Source organism: Zootoca vivipara, chromosome Z2, assembly GCF_965207765.1.
Source record: "Zootoca vivipara chromosome Z2, rZooViv2.hap1.1, whole genome shotgun sequence".
NCBI classification, from domain to species: domain Eukaryota; kingdom Metazoa; phylum Chordata; class Lepidosauria; order Squamata; family Lacertidae; genus Zootoca; species Zootoca vivipara.
In genome coordinates, this window is record NC_142585.1 from 18,863,405 (window position 1) to 18,889,385 (window position 25,981).

At 47.8% G+C, this 25,981-nt stretch overlaps 1 protein-coding gene across 2 annotated transcripts; it reads right to left on the reverse strand.

Moving 5' to 3' along the window:
* Positions 1-703: 703 nt before the first annotated feature.
* On the reverse strand, positions 704-25,950 carry OCRL (OCRL inositol polyphosphate-5-phosphatase). 2 transcript variants are annotated; one of them, XM_060270636.2, is made up of 24 exons: positions 25,607-25,911; positions 24,193-24,263; positions 22,982-23,058; positions 22,483-22,521; positions 18,952-19,062; positions 18,771-18,863; positions 17,948-18,068; positions 17,716-17,865; positions 16,120-16,221; positions 15,689-15,803; positions 14,882-14,998; positions 14,560-14,747; positions 13,170-13,281; positions 11,537-11,646; positions 9,898-10,033; positions 9,328-9,438; positions 8,605-8,770; positions 7,504-7,739; positions 7,079-7,102; positions 4,514-4,633; positions 3,902-3,986; positions 3,066-3,193; positions 1,751-1,862; positions 704-1,667 (listed from the first exon to the last, which is right to left on the reverse strand). In XM_060270636.2, exons 1-24 carry the CDS (start codon positions 25,676-25,678, stop codon positions 1,543-1,545), a joined length of 2,721 nt encoding a protein of 906 aa, XP_060126619.2. In that variant the 5' UTR covers positions 25,679-25,911; the 3' UTR covers positions 704-1,542. The 2 variants fall into 2 exon arrangements, with proteins under 2 accessions (XP_060126619.2, XP_034969183.3); XM_035113292.3 differs by lacking the exon at positions 7,079-7,102 and having other exon boundaries at positions 25,607-25,950.
* Positions 25,951-25,981: the final 31 nt, after the last annotated feature.

Here is a 25,981-nt window from a genome sequence, read left to right on the forward strand (position 1 = left end):
TCTGCAGTCTCCATACCTGCTCTCAGAGCTCCAGTCTCCTTTGGTCATTTTTTTGGACTCCCTTGAGAAGAACAACTGGACATCTAGGAGTTGCTGTTGGTGGTGGCGGGAGCAGGGCTCAGCTCCTCCTGCTCTTAAGTGTGCTCTGCTCAGTTCTGCAGCCTTATCCCTTGGCACCAGGTGCACATATGCTCTCATAACCCCCCCCCCCACTTAAGCCAAGCCCAGTTCATTTTCTTCCTCTGTTCTCCCTCCTACCACTGAGCCCTGGAGACAAAGGTTAATGGGGAGAGGGGAGGGCAGACCTCCCCTCAAGAGTCTATGCAATAATTCGCAGCCAGCTGCTGCTGCTGGGCTGAAACTTGCAAGCTGGAAGCAGAGTTGTGTGTGTGTGTGTTGTTTGTTTGTTTGTTTGTTTGTTTGTTTAAAAGTTGCTCTCACCCTCCAAAAGCTCACAAGCTTCAAAGGGGTATGAGGAAGGAAAGCAATTTAGAAACACCTTGGGAAAGCAATGCACCTGCAAGCCTTGTTGTTAAGAGCTAAATCATATTCCACGGTATCTGCACAACCTGATGCCCCATGCAGCACCCCCTCCCCACAGCCTCTCCTAAGAAGGCTTCATTTGAGAGGTCTGGCTGAGCTTCAGAGCAGTGGAGAATCCAGCAAAGGCAAGTGTGGCTCCCCTCCAAACACCAGAACAATCTTTGCACAATGGATATTTTATTTTGAAACAACAGTTTTCCAATAAATTATACAATTTAAAAAAGAGAGAGAGTGCACCAAGTACAGGAATCCAGGACAGAAAACCAGAAAGACAAAGTTGGAGAACTTGGGGTCGGGTGGGGAGCCCATACCAACCCAGCTGTACCCACTGCCTCAACTCCCCTCCTGCTTCCCAGCCTGCACCCTCTCATCCTCCCTGATCCCTTTAGGCAGTGCTTAGTGTTTCATGAAGAATTAACACCATAGAAGGGGGGGGGGCACGACGGCCGGTAGGACTATGAATATGCGTCACACACTCTACTTGGCAGAATGGGGACAGATATCTGAACTATACAGAGCAGGCTAAGTAGTATGTGGGCCACATTAGGTGCCCTGCCCCTTCTCAACCAGCATCAACGAGTTGGGGGGGGGGGCAGAGAAAGAGGCCCTGCAATCCCAGGACAGGCTAGGAGTCCTTATCCCTTGTACCCACCAAGTTTATCACATGCTCAGCTGCAGCAGAAGGGGAGGGAGTGGAATACTGCACAGGGACTGAGAGCAGGGGAATGACTGTCCTCCAACAGGGTCCCTCCCAAAGCACCCTTAACCTGCCAATGCCCTGGAACCATGTGGAAAACAGTGTCAGGAGTCAAGAGGAAAAGGTGGGAAGGGCGAAGCACAGGGAAGGGAGCTTGCACATGGCAAGATGGCACAATGGGAAGGGCAGGAAACTGATTCACCCCCGTGGCACCAGAGAACAGAGGCTGGGCCTTGCCTGTTCCCTCCCAACTTCGTCTCCAGGCTGCCTTGTGGCTGGCGTGGAGCCCACGCTTGGCACCTTTAGTAGTCATCTGCCCCCAGCAGGAAGCCCAGGAGGAAGCTGATGGCACGCTGGCGCTCCTGTGGGTTCGGCTTCGACAGAACATTGGGCGGAGGCCGTAGCAGGAGGCTGGCGAAGAGGGTGGCTGCAGGGAAGCGAAAACATTTGCATGAGAGGAGGCGGGAGCAGGAGGAAGGCCAGCTCCCAGCCAGGACAGGCAGGCCTTACCTAGCATATTGGCACTGACGTTGTTGCTCTCGGAGTATTTCAGCAGCTCCCGCAGGAAAGCCATCACGTAGCGGAACACGTTCCGGTGCGACCGTGGCAACTGGCAGATCACCTGCAAGATAGGGAGGGTCAGCTCGGAGCTTCCATGCAAAGCTTTGGGTGGAGGAGGGGCATGGATCACTAGCACAGTGTACTTTTTATGTTTGCAGGTTTAGACCTGGCATAATAATAATAATAATAATAATAATAATAATATATTATTTATACCCCGCCCATCTGGCTGGGTTTCCGCAACCACTCTGGGCGGCTTCCAACAGGAAAATAGAATAAAATCATTGATTAAACATTAAAAGCCTCCCTAAATATATATTTTTTAAAATGGTAACCGGACTAGAACTCTGCTGGGAACTTTGGGGAATCATACAATTGTAGAGTCGGAAGGGATCACAAGGGTTAGCTAGTCCAACCCCCTGCAATGCCTAATGTGGGGCTCAAACTCATGACACTGAGATTAAGAGTCTCATGCTCTACCAAATGAGATATCTTGGGGGAAGGGCCGTAGCTCTGCAGTAAACCACCTGCTTTTCATGCAGAAAGTCTCAGGTTCCACCCTCAGCATCTCTTTTTTTTTTTAAATATTTTTATTAATTTTCCAATTAAAACCAATTATATCACATTCAATATTTCAAATTATACACATATATATATCAATCAAACCGAATGTTATGCCAAATCATCTAAAGAATTTTTTATTTGGGTTCCCATGCTTCAAGAAATTGGGAATTCCTCGCAACTGTCCACTGCCGTCTTTTTTCTAAAGTTCAAATCGTCCACCCTCAGCATCTCCAGGTACGGTAGGGGACATCCCCTGTCTGAAATCCTTGAGAGCCACTGCTTGTCAATTTAGACAATACTGAGCTAGATGGCCCAGTGGTCTGATTCAGTATATGGCCACTGAAACAGGTGGGTTATTGTTACAACTCCTTGTCAGAAAGCAAAAAGGCAACATGTGTATACACACCCCACACACAACCGAGACGGATGATTATCAAAGGAGACATCAACTCCTGTGCTACTATGTTAATCCAACAGCATCCACTGTCAACACTCAGCAGCCTCTGCAGTTAACAAGGCTTCCCAGACCAGACTAACCCTCCTGCCAGTGTGCCGGTTTACTGCCTTTCAGGGATGTTTTAGTGGCTTTCCTGTTACTTGCTGCAGCATTTGGACTAGATGACCTTTGCAATCCCTTTTGATTCTATGATTCTGTATACACCGCACACCAGCCAGGAAGAGATGGGGCTCTGTGGCCTACCTGGCGACAGAGGCGGCTGTCATGTGAGCACTCCAGGCAGCGCTGATACAGTTCATAGCAAATGACCGGTTCTGGCAGTGCCTCCAGGAAGATGAGCAGAGCTTCGGCCACCGAGTGGTTACTGCCAGCTATTGACAGCCTGTCAAGGAAAGTGTTCTATTCTGTTACCTGCACCATGCCTCCTTCCCAGGCTGGTCCAAAGCAAGAAGCTTTGTTCTTATACATCTGAGCCCACCTTGCAAGTTCCCCCTTTTTGTGGAAGGTAGACCTTGAACCCACAGCCCTGAGATTAAGAGTGTCACACTCTACCAACTGAGCCATCCCACTGTAATTATCCCACACCTCCCCTCTTGACGAAGCTGCCTGCAAAGATGATCTGCAGAGGAAATGTCCATCTGCAGGCATGAATTCAATCCAAACAGCAAATGCAGCTTCAAAAGTGTGGTCAACAAAGCCTGCTTGCTGAAGAACAATTGAACGCACCCTTGAAGCTCCTTTGCAGCCATGTATTTACCTGTCTCCACACCTGATAGCACATATGATGCTAGATGTGGGGCCTACAGGCCTGTCAAGATTCCCCACCTCTGCTCTATCTAGCCAGGCTGGTGTTTTCAAATGGGGGTTAAAGCTGTTAAGCTGTTTGGATGAATGACTGAACTTTACTGTGGGCATTTCATTTTGATTGTTTTTACTGTGATGTGTCCCAGAGCCTTAAAGATGGGGTGGCCTAGGAACCTAAGCCACCAGGTGTTTAAAAGTGAGGTCCACTCCAGCCAAGAGCTAAACAAAACCACCAACCAGCCCTGCTCCCCAACAATGTCCCCCAAAGAGGATACGGATCATCTCGGGAATGCTGGTGTCCAGGCACTCAATTATCTCCTGCAGCTCGTCCTGCATGCCCGGGGTCTGGAAGAGGTCCTCCTGCCAGACAGAAGCAGAGTATCACACATGCATTAGGAAGGGATGGGGTACATCCTGGATAGCATGAAGAACAATCCAGCCCTGGGTTGCATAATGTGAGGTCAAGGAATGCAACAAGGAATGCCCATCACCAAGAGAACTTGCACAAGGGCTGAGAATTTTATCCAGTCTGCTTTCCACAGTAGCATTCCTACCACCCTTCTCATGATTTTGGGCAATAGGAGAGTGAAATCATTCCCCCCCTTCTTCTAGTGGTGAGAGTCAAAGAGCCACTTTGCTAGGGATAGACAGACAATGGTTGTGAACACCTGGGTTTTCTGAGCCGCTCTAAGGAATACTGTATGCTGGATGTCCCACCTGCTGCCGCTCCACTAAGGTGACACTATACTCACAGCAGTAGTTTGTAAGAGAGAGTTGGTAGCTAAGACATAAATAAATTGTGACGTTTGGAACCTGCGCACCCCAAAACTGGTACTGGATTCCAGCCAACACCCATCATTTAAATGGTACAGTCCCCCTCAGCTCACCTGGTGGCAGGCATTCTTGAAGAGGTGGTCCACCAAGAGCCATATCTCCTTGGGTATGTGCAAAGGCCGCTCAGTGGAGTCATCACCATCCTGGGATACTATATCCAGAAACTGCTTCTCCTGGAGGTCCAATGACAAGAGGGACTGGCATGAATGTGTGCCTGTATGCATTTTTTCCTTGCTTCAGCTGGGTGGACAAGTCTTGCCCTCAGAGGACACAACTAGGGCTGGGCGATATCTGGCTTTCAACATTGTGAAATATCACTAGCTAAACATTGCAATATACCAATATATCAGGATGTCTGAAATAAGGATGGAGCTATGTAGAGGCATTGGCTGGCTTCACCGTTTTTCCCGCATTGTGATTTTTGCTAGTGCCTGCTCTTGTGCTGGCAGGAGGGCAGGGGAAAACTGAGCCGGCAGAGTTAACAGGGGCTGCAGGAATCTAGAGAAGCATTGTTTGGCTTCACAGTTTTCCCCCACATTGTTTTTTTTTTCATAGCACACACACACATCATGATTCGCAATATATTGCCAGGTCAGAAATTACGAAACCAGTATCACTATATAGACTTCAAGCCGATTTGAAAATATATATATTTTGACATATCATCCGGCCATAGCCCCAGCAAGCATCTCAAGTGGAAAAACAAAAAAGAAATTGCTCACACCCCAAATCCAAGCTCCCCCTCCCCCTATTAATATGCAGCTAGTAATCTCCCACTCCGGATGTGCAGTTCACCCAAAAGCTTAGTAAATATGCAGCTGTGGACATGAGGTTTGGCTAACATTGTATTTTAATTGTTGTAACCTGCCCTGGGACCTTAGGGTGAAGGGCAGGAAATAGTAACAGCAACAGCAACAGAACATGGATGGGCCTTCATAGGTTGATGGGCTGCAGCCCCAGGCATGATGGGATAATGGGGGTCACATGTTCACCGCCCCTTGTCTAGAGCACGTTGCAGAGGCAGTGGTGGAAACTGAACCACAGCTGGAGCCTGAGCTCACTACTTTGTATGGGCAAAGCACCACACAGCAGCTGGTGAACAATGCCTCCTGCCTCCTTCCCATCTTCCTCTCCAGATGTTCAGGGTGGTTAGTTCTATCTCAAGCCACCACGTTCAAGAGAAAGAGAAAGAGAGGAGGAGGGAGCAAGAGAGTTTTAGGAACACAGCAATGGCAAGCAGCCCATCACTAAAAGGAGTTGGCAAGGATGGAGAATTTGATCCCAACTCCACTTCCTCGCATCCCCAGGGAAGCTGTTGATTAGGACCCAATTCATCCCCACGCCAATACTCCCCGTCCCTGTCTCTAGAGACAGAGTGTGTGTATTGGTGTGGGGAATGACACATACTGTATCAGAGTCTTAGTGCAAGAGTAGCTGATGCATGCTGAAGAACACAGGAACCTTGCTGGGTTAGGTCAGCATTTTGTTCCCACAATGGCCAACCACATGCCCTTGGGACGTCCATAGGGACACGGGGACAATAACACTCTGTCCATCATGTTCCCCAGAAACTGGTAATCAAAAGCATGTGGTTTATGATAATAGTGGCAATAAATAGCTCTGACCGGTAGCCACTGATAAACATCTCCTCCATGATTCTAAATGTCTACAGCTGTCCAAATTGGCAGTCACCAGTGTCTCCTTGTGGCTATGATAATACACCCAAGTAAATCTGATTTGAGAGGAGTGACATTTCCCTGAGCCACCCCAAAGCAGCCACTACTGCTTCCCAAATGCCAGTGCTCAGGTGGTGGTAAGAGTAAGGGAGAGTGGCACAGCCTGTGCAGTAGTTGCTGAGCACAGAGACAAGGAGAAAACTGGCTCTTGGGGCCAGAGGGGGCTGGTGCCTGCATAATGAGACTGGGCTTTCTGGCTCCCATGCTGCCTGCCAATCGCAAGTACACCTAGAGCAAAATCAGTTACAAGCAGTGACGGTAAATTCTGGTTTTGTCTCCATTCTCCTCTGCCGAGTTCTACAAGGGCCACGTTGAGACTAGAGAAAAGAAGGAAGCAGATAGCTGGAGCCACTACCTGGTCTGGATTTAAGTAAGAAGGCAGGCAGGTGAGGGTTGCCCGAGAGGAAAGTGAGGTTGGTGGGGTAGTGCCTGGTTTGCCCTAATGGACCAGCTGCCATTGCATGGAGCACCTGCTGATCGTTGACAAGTGCCTTCCAGTACAGGCAACTCCATTTACGTGCGTTTGAGGCACATGCACACTGCCACAAACCTGGAAGTGGCACTTGAAGGGGCAAAAATGTCCCCCCAAAGAGCACAAAAGCGGCAAAGTGGCACGGAAACAGCATCTAGACTCCCTCCCAGGAGCCTTTGCACCAACCTTTGAGGCCTGTGGAGAGTTGGAGTTTGAGCAAGGAGTTTTGCAGGGAGTCTTTTAAAAAGGGTTTCCAGAGGTTTAGGAGGTGCTTGCAGGCTTTTCCAATGCTGTCCCCAATATATGTGATTTCATTTAAATGCACAGTACCTCGGAATGCAACCCCCGTGTAAATACCTGATTTGAGCTCGCTACAAGAACATCTAGAGAGATATCAAACCAACTGTTACCTTTTCTAGGAAGCTGTCTTCTCCCTGAGATCAGAGGAGGAAGGCAAGAGCAAAAGAAAAGTGGAAAAAAGACAACAAAGTATGTTAGTGGCACAGACCCTGAGGAGAGAAAGAAAGAGCCCATTCACTGAACAGTATCTGGGCAGATGGCAGGGAAATGCACACGGTTTAGTGGCCCTGCGAAAGGGCAGGTGGGAGGACAAGAACTTGGGATGACTCAGTCAACAGCAAACAAAGGACATGAAACAGCATACAAGAAGCGAATGCACAGCTACAGAAGCTGAAGCTGAATGCAGCGAAAGACCCCCCCCCCACCACACACATTTTTGAGTGGAAGAGCAGCTGTTTTTCAAGCAGGCAAGCAGAGTGGGAGGGTTAGACACTCAGCAAACGAACCCGCCAGGTAAATCAACCCCTTTCCCTACCAGGTCAATAAGTTTGGTGACGGGGACTTCGCGGATCGGCTGCCTCATCCGACACAAGGCTTCCAAGGAGGTCCCGAAGCAGCTTGGTAGGTAGCTCCCACTGATGGTGAGGAAATAGTCCTTGCCACGGTCAAGGTGAAGGACGAGGATATCCTCAATCTTATCTTCTCCCGAATTGAGAAGCGTCACAGAGTCCTTGCTGACGTACACATCCAGGGAGATGTCCACCGTCTCATCTAAAACGGGAGGAAGTCAGGTAGATACACTCTTTGGAACAGCCAGATTTGTTTGTTTGTTTGTTTGTAAATTAAAAGTTAAGATAGTGAAAATTTAACAGAAAATTTAACAGGACACAAGACGAGCCTGCTGTATCAGGCCAATGGCCCATCTAGTACAGCATCCTGTTCTCACAGGTGTGTGTGGGAAACCTTAACTTCAAGAATGAAGAACAGAAGCTACTCAATTCCCACCCCCACCTCACTTTCCTCTCTATTCCTCCAAAGCAGCAGCTGCACAGAATATGGTGACAGGATACAGGGGGGTAAGAGAAAGTGATCCTAACAAAAGAATATAAAAAGGAAAAGCATTTATTTATCTCCTAAAGGATTTTTGTGCCCCCAATGTAACTTTCTTTTTTAGTTTGCATTTCATTGAGTTTTTAAAAGTTTGGCTAGTTCTATATGTTCCCCAAGATATTTTTGTGCCTCCACAATGTAAAAATACGTGCTTTTTAAAAAAGTAATTTTTTGACGGACTGCTGTCACTGGTCCCCTGTGATGCCAAAAGGTTTTTTTGGACCCTCCAGCATTTTTTGCTTCAATTCATTTGTGTGTGTGTGTGTGTAAAGCTGGTCACACCCACTTTTACACTTTGGGCTCACCTGCTTTGACATGTGGCCCTTGGAGGCTTGAGCATGGGGCAATGTTGACCTGAGAAATGTTAAGCCTCTCCTGCTCTACAAAACTCCCAAGGTTTGATGGCGGAGGCTTGGGAAGAGGAGAAAAGGGTGTGTATATGAAAAGGAAAAGGAAAGGCCTTCCCTAGATGACCCTTGGGGGTCCCTTCCCAACTCTACAATTCTATGATTCGAGAGAGACTCACTGGGCTCCAAGTATCCCTCGCAGGGCTCAGCGCGAAGCCATGGCTTACAATAGTGGCTGTCATTGAGTTTGGGGATGAAGGAGAAATGGAGGGTGACCTGCCCGTTGTTTGTGATCTGGAACTTCTCCTTCTGCAGCTGCCGGAACTTCACATTCTCAAACGAAAACTGCAGAGCAAAACGTTGGGGGGGGGAGGGGAAAGAGAGTGCTTGCCTTCAGCAGATGGCAAGGAAACATGCTCCAGGGGGAAGTTTGTCCTTGGCCCTGGGCTCTCATTTAGGGGACTGCACATGCAACAGGTCCAAATGCCACCTCACAGTGGCTACGTTTGCTCTAGAGTGTCCACGTGGGGGCTCTCCAGATATTGCTGCACTTGCAACTTCCCATCACCACGGGCCGTGTTGGCTGGAGATGATGGGAGTTGTAGACCAACATCTGGAGGGCACCACACTGGCTACCCCTGGAGTATTTGCCTGCAACGAACAGCAAGAGGCTGCAGCTCAGTGGAAGGGCATCTGCTTTGCATGCAAAGGTCCCAGGTTCTATCCCCAGCATCTCCAAGTAGGGCTGGGAGAGATCCCCCGGAATTCCAGGGGAACCGCTCCCAGACAGTAAAAACAAGACTGAGCTAGATGGGCCAAGGGCCTGGCGTGATATAAAGCAGGCTTCTTTTCCCCCAGCAAACCCTCTTTAACGGATTGGAGAGGATCCTATTCATCTTTACCTCCCTCCTGCTGAGCTCCAGTGAGGGAAGGAATTCATTCTCCATTCTGTCCATCAACCGAACAATATCCTCAAACACTTTCCGGTACCGGCGGTCATCCACAACCTTCACCTATGGGGTGGGGGGGGGAAACAGAGGACACTTGTTGGGGCTGTGGACTCAAAAGGGGGGGGGCAATGTGTTAAGAGCAGAAATGCCTGATGTACCACCCTGTTCCCAGCCCTGAAAGAGGCAAGTAGCTCTGAGAGCTTCCCCAGGGATGGCAGCGGCCGTGACTTCCAGACCCAATGGGCTGAAGCCAAATGCTCCAAGCCAAGTACCACAGAAGTACACCTGGTCTGCCATGCCTGCAGGAGCAGTGTGTACTCAGAACAGTGGAGAATGGAAGCATAGGGATTTAACAGAGCCAAGACCTGCCCACTCCTTGCACCGGAAGTCATTTGCCAAGGAGGAGTTCTGTGGAAAGGGGTCTGGTTGTTGGTCAGGACCTGCCCAGATTCAAGGAGGTGCCACATAGCAGGCAACTAAAAAACCTTAATAGACGATAGCCCCAGCCAGGGCAGGTGTTACCCCTATGAGGAAGAGGGAGCTGACGGGCTTGTGGTCGCTCGTTTTCAATTCCATGTGGCTTCGGTAGCTGAGCTGATTCACGCTGCCTCCTCTCCAGAGGATTCGGTCACACCATGCTGGCACACGGCACTTCCCACTGCAAGGAGACAGGAGAGACATCAGGACTGTTGGACTGGCTGAGGAAACACACAAGGCCCACACAGTCAACCTTTGGCTCATACACGGTCTGTGATCTTGACCATGGTCAACAGCTGGAGATGATGGGACTTGGGAGTCCAACTTCTGAAGGGGTGGACCTTGCAGGTGTGCAGGTATTTTGCCTCATGTAGAGAGTTGTTAGGAAATCAAAAGCTGCTTTCTACCAGGTCAGAATGAATTTCTGACCTACCCCAGTTTTGATTCCTGAATTGCAGGGGGTTGGACTCGATGACCCTCATGATCCTTTCCAACTCCGCAATTAATTAATTAAGTCTACTCAGCAGCTACTGGCAGCAGCTCTCTGTGGCCCAATCCCTTTTCAGGTGGAAGTGCCATAGAGTTTCAACTTGAGACTCTGCATACAAAGCATATGGCACACCACCGAATTATGATCCCTCCCAAAGGCAATGGTCCCCATTATTTTTGTTCAGACACTATCTTTTCAGTGATCCAAGCTTCAGGAAATGTAAAAATACCATTTCTGGCACCTGAATTGCTGCCCAAAGGAGCCTGCCGTTTTCCAGCTACGTCACTACATGTTCCGTCTGTCCTTTTGATTCCCCCATAACCACAGCAAGAGAAATTAAACTAGCAGGCCTAGGTGGCTTCTTACAGTTGTCAATAGCCACAATAATATGCAAATTCGTGGATGGTGAGGCTCAATGGCTACTAGCCATAATGGGCACAGACCCACAGCAACAGAAGCAGTATGGCTTGGAGGAGGGGAGAGTGCTGTTGCACTCAGGTCCTGTTTGTGGGCTCCCCAAGAGGCATCTCATTGGCCAGTGTGAGAACACGATGCTGGACTAGATGGGCCAATAGCCTGATCCAGCAGGGCTGCTCTCATGCTCTTATGCCCTGGCAGACTCATCTTGAGAGAGCACTAATTCCCAGACTTCCTTGACACAAACAAGATTCTCATTCAGCCCCCGTTCATACTTTCTGCTGCACCTTTCAATGAATCGCAACACCATGAAACAGAGGACGCTGGTTATCAGGACAAATGTGGGGAAAAGGCTGCTTGCGGAAAAGAAGCCAAAATATTTCCCAGAGACTTTGAGCAGGGATGGGTTGAGCAAGACAACGTATCACAGCTTTGCATTTAACAACTCGCCTAGCAGCCTTTGGCGGCCAGGAATTCCATGCAAGCAAAGTGAGCGGGGGGAGGAGACGTGGATCTCTCTCTTCCTTCTTTGCTTGGTGTCCATTCTGGCTGCAGAGGAACAGAAGTCCATCCAGCCCTCAACTCTATCCCTCCTCCACCAGCTTGCTTAGCAGAAAGCAATTTTTAAATTATATTTTTTTTTACTAGCCTGCTCAAGTTGATGGAAAGGCAGGACACTACTAGCATCTCAGCAGACTAGGAAAAACAAACAAGCCTTGCAGGCTAAAGGTTTTGAGGGCTTATTTACAAAGGCCCAACTATCAAGCAGGTGCTTACCTGGAATCCCAGCGATCTGTTTTAGAGTCGAATTTGTACGTCGGGATGAACTTGATCTCTCCCTCTGTGAAATCAGCAAAAGCTGTCTTTTGGGTACGCTGAATGTTCAGCTAAAGCCAAAAAGAAATGGCTTATCAGCAGAGAAGCAGAAGACCCCCTGTTGCCTGACAATGGAGTCTATTAACAGCCACTATTGTGCTGGAAGACCAAGGTGAAGTACTAGTAGGGTAGCCAGGTGCAAAAAAGGGGTAAACCTCCTGAAATCCTATCTTATACACAATTATTAAAGGTACAGGGTGCTTGTGCATTTTTGCCCCTGGTCATCTTAAGTTACTTTGTTGCATCACACGACAGGAAAATCCTCTAACTCAGAAGTAGCAGATGCGTGGCCCTCACAATGCTGCAGAACTACAATTCCCATCATCCCTGATTACTGGCCATGATGGTTGGAGCCAATAGGAACTGCAGCTCAATAACATCTGGCAGACCACAGGTTAGCCATACCTACAATAGACAATGTTATATGTACCAATAATTCATACAAACTGTTAACAACCACCAGAATACACCCCCGACACTATGAACAACTGCAAAACCATCCTTTTGCATCATACGTTGGCTCCCAGTACATTTCCGAACACAAATTAAAGTGTTGGTATCAACCTTTAAAGCCCTGAATGGCCTCAGCCCAGTATATACCTGAAAAAGCGTCTCCACCCCTATCATTCAGCCCAGACACTGAGGTCCAGCACTGAGGGCCTTCTGGTGGTTCCCTCACTGCGAGAAGTGAAGTTACAGGGAACCAGGCAGAGGGCCTTCCCAGTAGTGGCACCTGCCCTGTGGGACGCCCTCCCATCAGATGTCAAGGAGATAAGTAACTATACAACATTTAGGGAAGTTTTTAATGTTTTATTATGGTTTTGTATATGTTGGAAGTCTGAGGCTGCCCACCCTTGCCTTGCAGCAGTGCAGCATCCTTCTAAAAGGGCTAAGGCATTACTATGCTCACAGAGCTTAAATCCACCATAAGGTGCAGCAATCAGGCCTCTGTTTCAACACAAAATACCGATGATCCTTATGCCAAGTGGGAGAAAGGTTATAAACATTATGAACATACAAACCTTGGAGAGAAAAATTAAAAACAAAAAGCATCAGCAATTTAATTTGATTTAATGGAAGTATCGGCTGATAAGAACATGTGAGCAATGCAGATTTTCCAGATAGATGCAAAACCTAGAGCAGGAAACCTTAGACCTTTAGATATTGCTGGACGGCAGCTATCGTTGTCCCTGACCACTTGCCAGGGACATACCGGGGCTGATGGGAGTTCAACAACATCTGGAGAGTGTGCTGACCTAAGAAAGCCCTATAACTGGGTAATCGCAGAGCAGTCCTACTTATGCATATTCCAAGGCAACTCTCCAACTTAATTGGGACTTGCTTCTAATTAAGGTTGCACAAAACTGCAACCTTAAAAAGCATTTGTAGAAGTCGCAATCATTCTATGTTATAGCTACACTTTGCTCCTAACTGTCTGAAAGTGGTTTCTCTAGCCTAGGCTGGGGTATCCCACGCAGGAAATAAACAGGGCAATATCCTAAACCACCACATATAACACAAATATGCCCCTCACCTGGTCATAGGTCAGAAGTCTCTGAAGCTCATTTTTAGTGATCAGAGTTTTCACGTCGTTGGCATCAGGAAGGCAAAGCCTGTAGTTCAGATCACCCAACCAGATGACAATGCTGGGAGGGAAAAAGCAAAGAAACCACAGCTACAGGCAAGCTCGCCGGGGGGGGGGGGGGAGGGAGAGGGGGCAGCCTGCTGCCACTTCCTGCAATATGAAGTGAGACTGATAACTAGGATTGGGCAGTATGATCATATTAGGCTAGTGCTCTGTGAACTACACTGGCTCCAGGCCCAATTCAGGGTATCCCTTTCAGCCTTTAAAACGTTTCAGGGTTTGGGGAAAGGGTACCAGAAGAAGGCCCACTTATTTTTGCACTGCCTCTCCACTAACTAGAATCCTTAGCAGGGGCAGCCCTTTCCCAGGGAACTCCTGCTCTTTCAAGTATGACAGGGCCTTTTCAGTAATGGCACCCTACCTTTTAGAATAATCTTCTCAAAGAGGCTCACCTGGCCCCTGCTTTGATGTCATTTCATCAAAGACTTTTAATTTTTTTCCTGGTTCTTTAATTCATGAGTAGGGCGCTTGTGGCCCTCCAAACACTGCTGTAGTACACAGGAACATAGTAGTACACAGGAACACCTTATACTGAGGCAGACCATTGGCCCATCAAGCTCAGGACTGACAGCAGCTTTCAGGCAGAGATCATTCCCAGTCCTATCTGCACACACTGGTGATTAAGCCTGGAACCTTCTCCGTGCAAAATGACAGCTCTGCTTTTGTGTTACTGCCCTTAACAAACTGCAACTCCCACCCCCTTGCTCACTGGAGAAGTTACCCACGTTTGCTATAATCTAATCTAATCTAATCCATTTCTGCCAGTAGGTTTATGTTGCTCTCTTTAGATCTGCTGCTATTAAGGTACTGTTTATATGCTTTAAATTACCTTGAGTTGCATTTCTGATTATTATTTTAAATAAGCCACTCTGGGGAAGAAATCCCCACAATAATCAGAAATTAATGAATGAAGCCCAGCACTCGCTTCCACAGATGTTTAGTATCTGCCTGCCCTGAATGAAGCAGGAGCCTACAATGGGCACTTCTGGCTGCTCTAGCAGAAACCTTAGTGGTGCAGCTGCCACGGGGATAGCCGACACTCCACCCTCCTGGTGTTGCGGAAGTAGAACTCTCATGAGCCCCAGAGTCAGCAAGGCCAATTCTTAGCGCTTATGGGAGTTGTAGTCCATCAACATTTGGAGAGCACTATCTTGCCTACCCTTGAGCTATACACATGCAGGAAAGTTACAGAAACGTGACTCAATTTGCTTCTCCAGATAGTGGAGACCAACAAGTTACGTCAGCCAAGGCTCTCTCCCTCCAAGCCCTCGAAACGCACTCGTGTTTCATGATTGTCAGCTGCGGCAGACCCTGGTCAGGGGGCAGGAAGCTCATCCGGGCACAGATATCCTTGTAATCCTGGTTTCGGCGCTCGAAGTCTTCCACGTGGGCAGCAAGGTGGGAATTGACAATGCAGAAGCTGGTATTGTGGAAGACAAACCTCACGGCCACACCCCCCTTATTACCCTGCAGGGGCGGAGCAAAGATGGCTGTTAGCGAGCAAGCAGGAAAGAGGGGGAAACTGGTTGGCAGAGATTATAAAAACATATAGACAGATAGAAGAATAGACGTAGGGAATTCTGCTGCCAGGGTCTACTCACCATCTTCCCCATGATGCCTGTGCCCACTGTCTCCGTCATCACTTCCTTGATGTGGCTGAGCTGGTCCTTCCTGACAAAGATGAGCAACATCATCCCGACTAGACGCACCAGCTGCACCTAGAAGATGCAAGGTACTGGGATGTCTACCAGCTTTGTGCATTGCTTGCTGTCATGGGCCGGCTGGATGCAGATAGGAGTGGCAGGTGGCACCAACTGGGGATCCCCCAAGGGAAGACGTCTCAGAGCCAGGGAACTGGTGGGGGGGGGGATGATGAGTTGTCAGAGGGAGAAGAGGGAGCAGACTGAGCAAGAGGAAGTGTTGGAAACTGAAGAGGCAAGAGGGCAGGAAGATTCTGTGGCAGACAGCAGTCCAGAATCAGAGGCAGAAGTGGAGGCTGGAGGCGGGGGTCAAGAGGCAGAGATCAGGCAGGCTGCTGAAGAAGCCAGGGGGTCTCCCCATCCTGCTGGTCTCCCAGAACACAGAGAGAAATTAAGAGGATGGAGCAAAGACAGTCAAGGTGTCAGAGTCTCAGGTTGCTTGGGAGGGACCAGGGGGAGGAGGAGACTTAAGAGAGTGGTGGGAAGGTAGCAACCTTCAGCCTTCACAACTAGCTCATTGGGGCAAGACCTGTTGGGAAAGGTTTCTGTGATCACTAGGCCTGCACAGGTTTCTTTGAATAAATAATTTTGGCTTCTTTTGAATAAAACTCCACTGACACCAGGTGTTTTTATTGCTGACTTACTCCTCCTCACTCCAGCTCCTGACAGCTGTCTGGCTGCTGAAGAATTGGGTGGGGTTGGACTTACTTTCTTGTACTTGGATTTGGAATGCAGAGCCTTTTCCACAGCTGTCAGCCACTCTTGCTCCTTTGTTGAGTCAAAGTAGAAGAAAGCCTCTGTGCTCAGGTCCAGCTCCTGGAACCTAATGCCAAAGTGCCATCAGATACAATACACATCCCTAGCAATGAGGCCATCCTTCCCCCAGAGCCACCTAGGCCTCTGGCTATCTTTGATGCTGCTGTAATCCACTGCCCACAGGGTGAAAGGATGGCACTGCCACTTTCATTACGGAAGAACGTTGCTTCCTGGCTAAAAGATACAAATTCTCAGGATTCTCCTATTTTGTTCCAAGTTTTAAGCAAAAGTCTTCACGCAACAGGACCTCAGTTTAGAAAGCAACTGTGGGCAAACAACGACTCTGAGAGAGGGGTCTCTGAACAGCTATTATGTCTGCTCACCCAATGCAGTAGATATCTGGGGGTTCAGGGTCACAGTTCAGCCAAGGTTCCAATCCACTGTCTGGAGACTGCCCATTCACATTCCATGTCCCCACGAAAAACCTGCAAGGAAGAGAAGGATATGGAGCTGCAGGAATAGGACTTCAATCTGAACAGACTTGCTGGTTAAATATGCAAAGACAACAGGAGTGTGTGGCAGGTAGGATTACAAAGGCAGGCAAGATCAGGACCAAGAACAAACAAGTAATACCAGCCATTTCTTCCTCAACTTAGCTGTTCTGGGCCCCAAAGGAACTTTGCTAATGAAAGGAAAAGGCTTTTTCCTTGGTTTTTTTTAACATGTGTCAGCCAGCCTGATATTTAAGCACTATCCCAGTAGCCACAGGCAACCAGAAATTCTTTGAAGGCAAGTGAGTTGGTTGATCTCTCCATTCTTCCTTCACCTGGCAATCTGGTTTCCAGGCTGGCTTTCAGGGAGCAGAAAACCACCTCTCAGATCTGCTGTGCCAAGCTTGTTTGGTAGAAGATTACTCTGTAACACCCTTTTCCTCTTTGCAAACCTTCTAAATGGCTAGCACCCTGTGTTTCCATGCTGGCCACGAAGGAATGGGCATTCCTGACTCCGAAGACAGCACAGAAATACAGCCTGTCTAGTAAAGGGGGGGAAAGAGCAAGTTAAAAAGCCTCTGTAAAACAGAAGGATCTAAAGCCGCTAACCACATACTGATAAACATATCATAAAAGCAGACATTAAAAACAAATTGCCGCCAGGTACTACTACCAGTACGAGGAAATAACCAGAGCAAAAACTTTGTTTGAAGTAGTAAGCCAGGCATCCCCAAACTGCGGCCCTCCAGATGTTTTGGCCTACAACTCCCATGATCCCTAGCTAACAGGATCAGTGGTCAGGGATGATGGGAATTGTAGTCCAAAACATCTGGAGGGCCGAAGTCTGGGGATGCCTGTAGTAAGCTTAGCATTATAAGGATGACCCACACCAAGCGTTTGGGGTGGGGTGTCGCACACCTCCCTGTCCTCCAGCACTTTTAGGAGGAGTTCAAAGGTTTTGCTTCAGTATTGGATTAACTGCATCTTGTCACAATGTCTGAAGCTATACAAACTGCTTAATTTTAACCATGGCTCACTGAAACAAGCCAACTTCAAATAAAGAGTTTACAAGGCTGGTAAAATTAACCACCATAGGATCTGGACACACCAAACTGTGGTTAATTTACCATACAAGTGGAAGCTTCCAAGTAGACTTGGGGTGGGGGAGAAGTGTGCAAACCTGGAGGAGAGACTGCTGTCATGCTCATAATATGAAACCACGGTTCAGTATGTGTGAATGCAAACATCTGGCACCAAGGAAAATTGCCCACCAAAACTAATACTTTACATTACCCACCCATGTGGCCTGAGTGAACAGGACAGACTTTGCCTGCCACCCAACAATAAAGCTGTCATGTAGATGTCGCTTTCTCCAACCCCAACTATGAAAGAGTTTCCACTGGTGTTTCCATGGGCTGAACAGTCTGCTGAGGATAAATGGTGGGGGTGGGGCGGAGTTACAGCTGTGGCACTTTTGCATGATCTAACCTGAAATTCTGGATGTTGACATATTCCTTCTCTCTCTTGGCGAGGACGTGCTTGATGAGTCCCTCTCTCTGTCCAGACTGCGTATGTGTGGAAGGCACAAAGAGCTTGCGCATGGTGTTGGTCACTTTGGGTTGGTCCTTGCTCATACGCCTAAGGGAGATGAGAACAGAACTCAAGTAGCCCTTAAAACCAAGGAGCGGGGAGGGCACAGTACACCTCTAAGGCAACTTACGGCCTGCTTGGTGGCAGCGGTGGTGGTGGAGGCTCCCGGCGGGCACTCATTTGCTGATTCTGCAGGTTTCTTTTCTTCTCCATACTCATAACACTGAAGCTATCCTCGAATCCCAGAATTCCTGAGAGAAGAAAAGACTTCTGAGGTTAAAGATGCTTCAGAACCATTTGGGGAAGTTTCGGGAAAGGAACTTAGAAAATACATAACTGTGGGAAAATGTTACCGCCTCCCCACAGCACCACATTTGACGGACAATTGCCTCTCAGCTTATGCGTGTTTAGCAAGGATTGTGGAGGCAACAGGTCCTCCCCTCAAGGCCTTTTCCTCTAAAGGAGGTGTGAGGGACAGGGGATACCGGGAAGTCCCTCCCCTCTTAAGTTCCATCCCATCCCCAAGCGCTGGGGAGAGCAGGGAGAGCTCTGCCTCCAGCGGAGAATCAGGAAGTGGTGCCCGAGGCTCAGGCAAGGTTGCGGAGCCACTGACCCAGGTGGGACAGGAAAGGGGGAGCCCGGGGGGAAGGCCAATTCCCCCGACGCCAGAATTGCGCAGAAAACGTAGGGGGAAGAGGATGGGTCTCCCAAAGCTTCTTTGCTGGAAGAAAACGCGCCAATCTCCATTCGGAGGTTCTGACACCTGACCGAAAGCATGTATATAGATCGCTCTGAGCACTGTAAATAATCAGCACTTAATAAAAGTCTAAAAGGACTATGCTGCAAGGAGTCGTTACTCTAGAGTAGCCGCATCAGCGCCTCTGACAGCAGGCAACAAGTATTTAAAAATTCCAAGCAGAAATCACACAAGTTACATGTTGGTCTGGTTGTACCTGCAGAAGGGGGATCTACTGGCCCTGTGAGGCCTTTCACTTGGTGCCAGGAGGTATGATCCACAAGATCAGGGAAAGAAGTGTTTCGTGGGACTACAACAAAAACCAACAACAACACTCAGTGAGAGACTAGGCTATTTCCAACATCAAACATCAGAGATGGGGCATGGGAGTTGCTCACCTTCTTGGACTCTCAGAACCTCGGCGAGGAATCCCAAACACTGCTCCTCATCTGGGATCTCAAAGAGGTGCTCTGCTGTCCAATCCCCCTGCACTCGGATCTTGCAGCCAGCTTGAAGCACACACAGGAAAAGCACATGTCAGGAAACAGGGCACAACACCGATAAGGCAGAACACGGAAAATTGCTCGAATGCCCCCAACGTTTAAAGAGAGGGAGGGCAATAAACAGACAACAAAAATGAAGAAACAGCTTGAGGAACAATCGTACTGTAAAGTTTGACTTGTCATATTCATTACTTAATCCAAGGATGAACTTTCAGGCACACACAGTGAATGAGCAGAATATTCTTGCTTTGGCTCATACAGGAAGTGCATTACAAAAGACAAGAGATTTAGAGAGACTGCACTGTAATTGAGTGGACAAGTGGACTTGAAGCTGAGAAGCAGCCACAACTGAAGATGCATGAACTTCTAGACACAGATCAGGTTCACAGGAACCTGACACACTTCAAAATTTACTGCTTTTATACTACAGTAAAAAAACCGCAGCAAAACCTTGAAATGAAACACAATGGAGAGCATTAAACACTCTACTAAAAAGTTATAAAGGAATTGAGGAAAATTGCATTTTGTAGAATAAAAGTTCTGAAATAAGGTACATTTTAAAATAGCTGCCTATTCCCTGCTGCATTTCCAGGGCAACGGGGGTGGGGGGGAGGGGGAAATCCTGATGTGGACGGTGGGCAAGCCAAGTGCCAAAACTGGAAAGGACACCACCTTTCCTCTCTGCCAGTGGAAGCTGCTACATGAGGGCAAATGAGGCTCTACCCCACCAACCTCAGTCTGTGCGCAGCCAGCTCCTGCCTGCCTGCCTGCCTGCCTTCTAACTTACAGTCCTGTGGGTGGCCCTGACTGTTAGATTCCTCCTCCTTACTGGTAGTCTCAGTGCTGCCTGAGACACAGCACAGAGGATGGGGGACAAAGCTAGAATTAGTTGGCTCAGCCTATTATTGGCTATGGGTCCACCAATCCCAGTGGGTACCAGTCACAGCTGCTTTCTGCCATTCTTCACCTCATTGCCCCTTCCCTTGTGACCAGGGTAGATTTGACCTAAATCAAATCAATTTAGGTCACAATTTAAGTCACAGTTTAAATTATGATATAAATCACTAGTCAGTAAGACTTGATTTAAATCATTTTTTTATAGACAGACTCGTTCTTGCATATTTACAACCAGATGAAGGTTTCATTTTTGGAATAATAAATTTCAGAGTAGTTTTTACAGTTATATCAAAAGTTACTGATTTGGTTATACTTTTAGAAATACATAGACAGATAATTATGAAATTATTGTGAGGTTTAATAAGTTACTGGTAATTGTTTATATTTTTGGACAACTTTTCTGCTGTACTTTATTGGAAGGAGAAAAATAATCATTTCCTTAATAACAATTTAAACAATTTATTTAACTAAAACAATAACATTATAGCATACGTATCTATGTTTGTTAGCTGATGTGGTTAAATGATTGTTTCTAAATAAAAAAATTAGACTGAGTTTTAGCCTTTGGACTATAATGTAACTTAAATAGAAACTCTCTTTAGAAATATGTTTCCTCCAAAAGCATTTTATTTTAAAAATCTGATTTAATTTTAAAAAATCCAATTTAAATTTGAAGAAATCTGATTTTTATTTTTTTAAAAAACCCATTGATTTTTATCCACCCTGCTTGTGACCCTTATAAAATCAGGCCAAGGGCTAGAAGTGGCCCACAAGCTGGAGGTTTCCCAACTCTGCTACCGACTAACATGGATATCTGTTGGTTAGGAGGGACAACATTACACACTCTGGAAGCCACTATTTATGGCAGTTAAACAATGGACAACAAAAAGGAGAAAAGCTGGGACACACTGAAACAAAACAGGGAACCCTTGCACCCCTCTGATGTTATGGAACCCCAACTCCAATCAGCCCCAGCCAGCATGGACAATGGCCAGGAATTATGGGAGTTGTAGTCCAGCAATAACTGAAAGGCCAGGCGTTTCCCTGCTTTAGATGGACAGGACCAAACCGTCAATCTTCCACTGCCCCCCAGCATCCCAATCAAACAGAGAGGCACACTTTTCCTGAACAAGCAACACAACCCCCACCCCATGGTCAACAGGAGATGCCACTAGCAACAGGGAGGCAAACAGCTATTGCCTGCATAGTTGACAGGCTCTTGAGAATTCACCATTGAGCTACAGTATGGTGATGGGCCAATTTTCCTCACTTCTCTTAAAAGTGAGCACACACTTGTGAGTCATGTACAAGCAACCACCGTGCAAGAACTACTGGTATGTTATCTATATCTATCTGGAGAGAGATCAAGGAATGCTTTCAATATCCTGGACACCTCATAGAATGGTGTATATTCTAATTCTCGGTTTCCATGTGCTGGAATCCTTAGAAACAGGTGCATTTTGTGAATGAACACCTGTGTTTTCAAGATTTGACCTCAGAAGAAGTTCTTGATCCCAAGGGAACTGCTGAAGACATTGGTTGCAGTTCTTTGGTGGCTTTCTCAGCCATCTTCAAAACTCTTGTCTCTGATCTCATATCTTGATACATCCCTGCCTGTGACATTCACTCCTCCAGCTCTACCACACTTACACTTCAGAAGGTTTCCAGCAATATTAAATCCTGTGCTTGCATCTGCTTTGCATGCAGGAGATCCCAGGTTCAATCCCCAGCATCTCCAGGAAGTTCTGGGAGAGACTTTTGTCTCAAAATTTTGGAGAGCTGCTGCCAGTCAGCGTGGACATTACCAAGCTAGATGGCCCAATGTTATGACTTGGTACAAGGCAGCCCTGTATGTTCCTTCTCATGCCTGCAACTGTCTCCCAAAGAACTTATCTCACTTCCTTGAAAACCCTCATAAAACCCTGTATGTTCCAGGAAGTGTCTAGTAAATTCCTACCCTTTACTAAAACTGTACATGTAACTAGACTGAATGCTCTTCCCCAGCTTTCCTCTTCCTCCACTGTGAGCTCCTCAGAGCACTGATCTATTCAATTCTATTTTATTTACGGTCACAGACCATCTCACATACAGAATCAAAAATCATAAAACTCAATGATGTAGCATTAAAATTTACACGACAGGGACGGTACACGTGTATATATTACAAAAAGTCAGACTACTGCTGGGGTGAAAGGCTTTTTTTTAAAAAAATCCATCCTCTGCCTTCATACTGCTTTACAGAGTCAGGACTAGATCAGTGCCCAATGTATGAATAGAGCACTGATCTAGTCCTGACTCTGTAAAGCAGTATGAAGGCAGAGGATTGAATAATAATAATAAAAAGCCTTTCATCCCAGCAGTAGTCTGACTTTTTTGGGAGTGGAGGGTGGGGGAAGACACAACATCCAGACATCAGGGTCAGGAAGAAGAGACAAGCAGGAACAAGAATGATGAGTCAAGGGGGAAAGATGACATGTCAATGACAGGCAAGATCTATTCCTGACAGCACTCTGGTCAAGGGAGACTCACTGTTTGCTGTTATGTCAATCAGCAGAGTTTCTTCAGCCTCTGGAAGAGAATTAGAAAGGATCAAGAATTAGAAAGGACCATACCAAAAGGCCCTCAATAGGAACATCTCTCTTGGCCTAGCCACAAAGAAAAGTCAAGTGCTGTCGGAGGAGCAGAGCACCATGATCTGGACCTCTGTAATGGAGGTACCACAGCACATTCCTGTTTCATGGAAACTGGTGCTGAGATCTACAAAGGTTCAGCACCGAGGAACAACAAAGCATGGTCTGAAGTCAATTCCATTATTGGAGACACCTGAACAACACACCACCAGGGGCTGCACAGTTACTCTTATGCACCAACAGGGAGCTGCATTCATGCCTGTACTCCAGTCTGGAAAGCATGGTTACAGAGGCATGGTTTCCATTTGTGGCTTTTGGGGTTTGGCCTTGTCCCCCCCCCACCTTGCTACAAGGAAGCAACAAATTCCCACAACAGAAGAGACAGAGAGGCTGGATACCTTGCACACACTTAAAACGACTGTTGATGGGAATCCTCTCTTGAACACTGGGGTCCTCCTGGGAACGGATAGTGAAACTGGAACAAGAGGAAAGGTGTGTAACAGTATGTTAATTGAGGGATACGGGGAGGTGCTGCGAGAAATCTCTATTTCTTTGTCATTCTGAGAGCCATACTCCTTCCTAGGCAACCTTCCAAAAGCAACATGCTAGTGCTGGGCAGGACCGGAGGCAAAAGAAAGAACAGGAATGAATGTAAATTTCAGCTTTGTACATGATAGTTTCCACAAATACCCTTTGTTATCCTCCATCCAGGCAAGCAAGAACTCAAAACACTTGGGAGTGCGCAGCAGGGCCATTGAGGGGAGTGGTCTAGGGAAAGTTTCAAGGGCCAGGAAAAGAAGCCTGGAGGGTCACATTTGGCCCCTGGGCCTGAGGTTCCACACTCCTGTGCTGAAAGATCCACCTAGTTATAGCTATCAGAACAAAGGACTAAGTTGTGGTTGAATTTAAGCATGAGATAGCAGCCCACGCATCCAAAACCACAGTCAGGGTTTTGGGGGCAGTTTCTTCCCCCTCAGCCAGAAAACCCATAGGGTAGCCCTGAGCAAGTCAGTAGGACAGCAAACCTATGCGCCTTCCTGGGAGTAAACACAAATGAACATTTCAGACTAAATTTGTGTGTGATTGGGCTGTAAATCTCATCTCAACAGAGTTCTGAGAGTCCAGTAATTTTAAGATTGGAGAATTTGTGTCTCTTCACAGTAATTTGGCAAGGATAAGCCACTGAGCAAGCCTCGTAGCTGAATACGATGCGAACCAAAGTCTGCCATGTCTGCAACTTTCCCTCTGCCCACTACATTGTCAGAATAAGGATAAATTATGATTACAGAACTAGGGCAGGAAAGAAACAAGGCAAGCCCAACATAAGGAAACATTTTTGCACCGATAATCATAAACTGCTATCTCCCAAAGTGAAATATAGTGTTGATATGACTTGACTGTCTTTTAGCCATGAATAGGCCAGGGCACAATGTACATCTGGACACACAGGGAGATGCCCAAGTCCTGCTCAGAACCTTGTTCTTAAAATAGCCAAGGCCAGTCCCAGGAGATACCAGGGGAGCCATGGAAGGAGTTGCCTCCTGCCCCAGTCTACAGAGTACAAATGAATGTGTGGGGTGGAAATCTTCAAACTCCAGTGGCAACTTACACATATTCTTCACCGCACTGTGATAGGCTCAGTTCACATGGCACTTTCTGGCCTCCCTTTACCTCCACACCCTGAGAACAAGCTAAGGAAAAGAGGGAAGATGGTACAGAAAAAAGCCCATGTAAAATCCTACCGTCCCAAACAATTCAGTGTGCTGCCAGCCACACATTTCTCCATAATCATATTCAACCCCATTACCCAATATCATATTACACAACCAAATGAATCCCTCTTCCTGAAGCTGTGATGTTGGTAGCCCTCCGCACTGCTCTGTGCCAGTTTCATCCTTCATCAATGAACCCTCGTCCCACTCAGTTTAATTGCTATGAAAAAGAGGCACAAAAGAAGGAGTGAAGCCTAAAGCTTGTCTCAGAGACCAAACGTGTGCTGGCTGGAAAAGCTGCCATTCCCATAATTTGTATTCAACTGCAGATAGCAGGTTATGGTCATTCAATGGCTGGGACTCCACACATGTCCCTTATATCCTTTACGACTTTAATAACATCACCCAATTCTGAAAACAACTCCCAGGGTTGAGCCAGAAAACAAGCAACAAACCAGTCTGGCCTGCTTCTCTGTGCCTGTCATGTGTGATCTAGTTGGGTTTCGTGCATTGCAGGGGGTTGGACTAGATGACCCTAGGTGGTCCCTTCCAACTTTACAATTCCATGATTAATCAAGGTTTGACATGGAGAAAGCAGCAAGTGCACGGACACAAAAAAAAGTGTATTTCTGGGTCAGAGCAACTGTACATCCAACCTGGCATCCTGTTTCCAACCAAGATGGTGAGCAAGAAAACAAAACACTTTGGAAGCATCCGACCCTCAGAGAGATACACTGCCTTGCAACATGCAGGCTCTAATTCAGCAGAGGGCGATCAATTTAAGGCTGCCCTTTAAAACCATCTCGGACTAACATCTTAAAAACAAACGTCCGAGGGAATAACACCCCCCCCGCCCCCACCGAAGGAGGTCTTCTATCTCCAAGCAGAAACGCAGCGGAGTGAAAAGGCTGCCGGGCAACAAGGGGGAGGGGGCCGTTTCGTGAAGCTCTGGGCTCTAACAGTGTGGCTCCCCCTACCTGTCAAATCCCTCCAACACACCTACCCCCGTTTCAAAGCCCCTCCCAGGCCCCCATCCCTTGCAATCCCCAGAACCAGACCCCAGATCTTAATCTGCGAGTCCCCACTGGCATAGCTGCCAAGTTCTCCCTTTTTTTAAGGGAAATTCCATTATGCTGAATAGGCTTCCTCGCGAGAAAAGAGAAAACTTGGCAGCTATGGTCCCCACACAGAATCATAGTAGAGCTGGAAGGGAACCGCGGGGGTCATCTAGTCCAACCCCCTGCAAACCGACCCCACCCCTTGGGACATTCGGCCTCGCCCGACGCCTCCAACCCAGCTGGAGAAGGATACGCGAAGGCTCCTCAGCTGCTGCTGCTGCTGCTGCTCCTTCCTCCCAGGCGTGGGCAGCGGAGGAGGCTCCATGCGCCCGTCTAGGCCCCCGTGGCGGGGATTTAAAGGGGAAGAAGGACAGGGGAGAAAGAAAGGGGGGTGCCCTTTGCTTGGCCGCTCGGTCCCGTCAGGGCCGTACTAACCCGGTCCGACCGACCGACCGCGCGCTCTCGCCCGCGCGCTCCCGACTCCCGGCGACCTTCGGCCGCGCGCACCGCGGAGAAGAGGGAGGAGACGAGCGCAGCGCCAGAGGGCAGGCAAGAGTGGCAGAGGCGGCGCTTCCGGTTCGCTTCTGCTTCCGGTCCCGCCGCCGCTGCCCCCTGGTGGCCGGAGGGG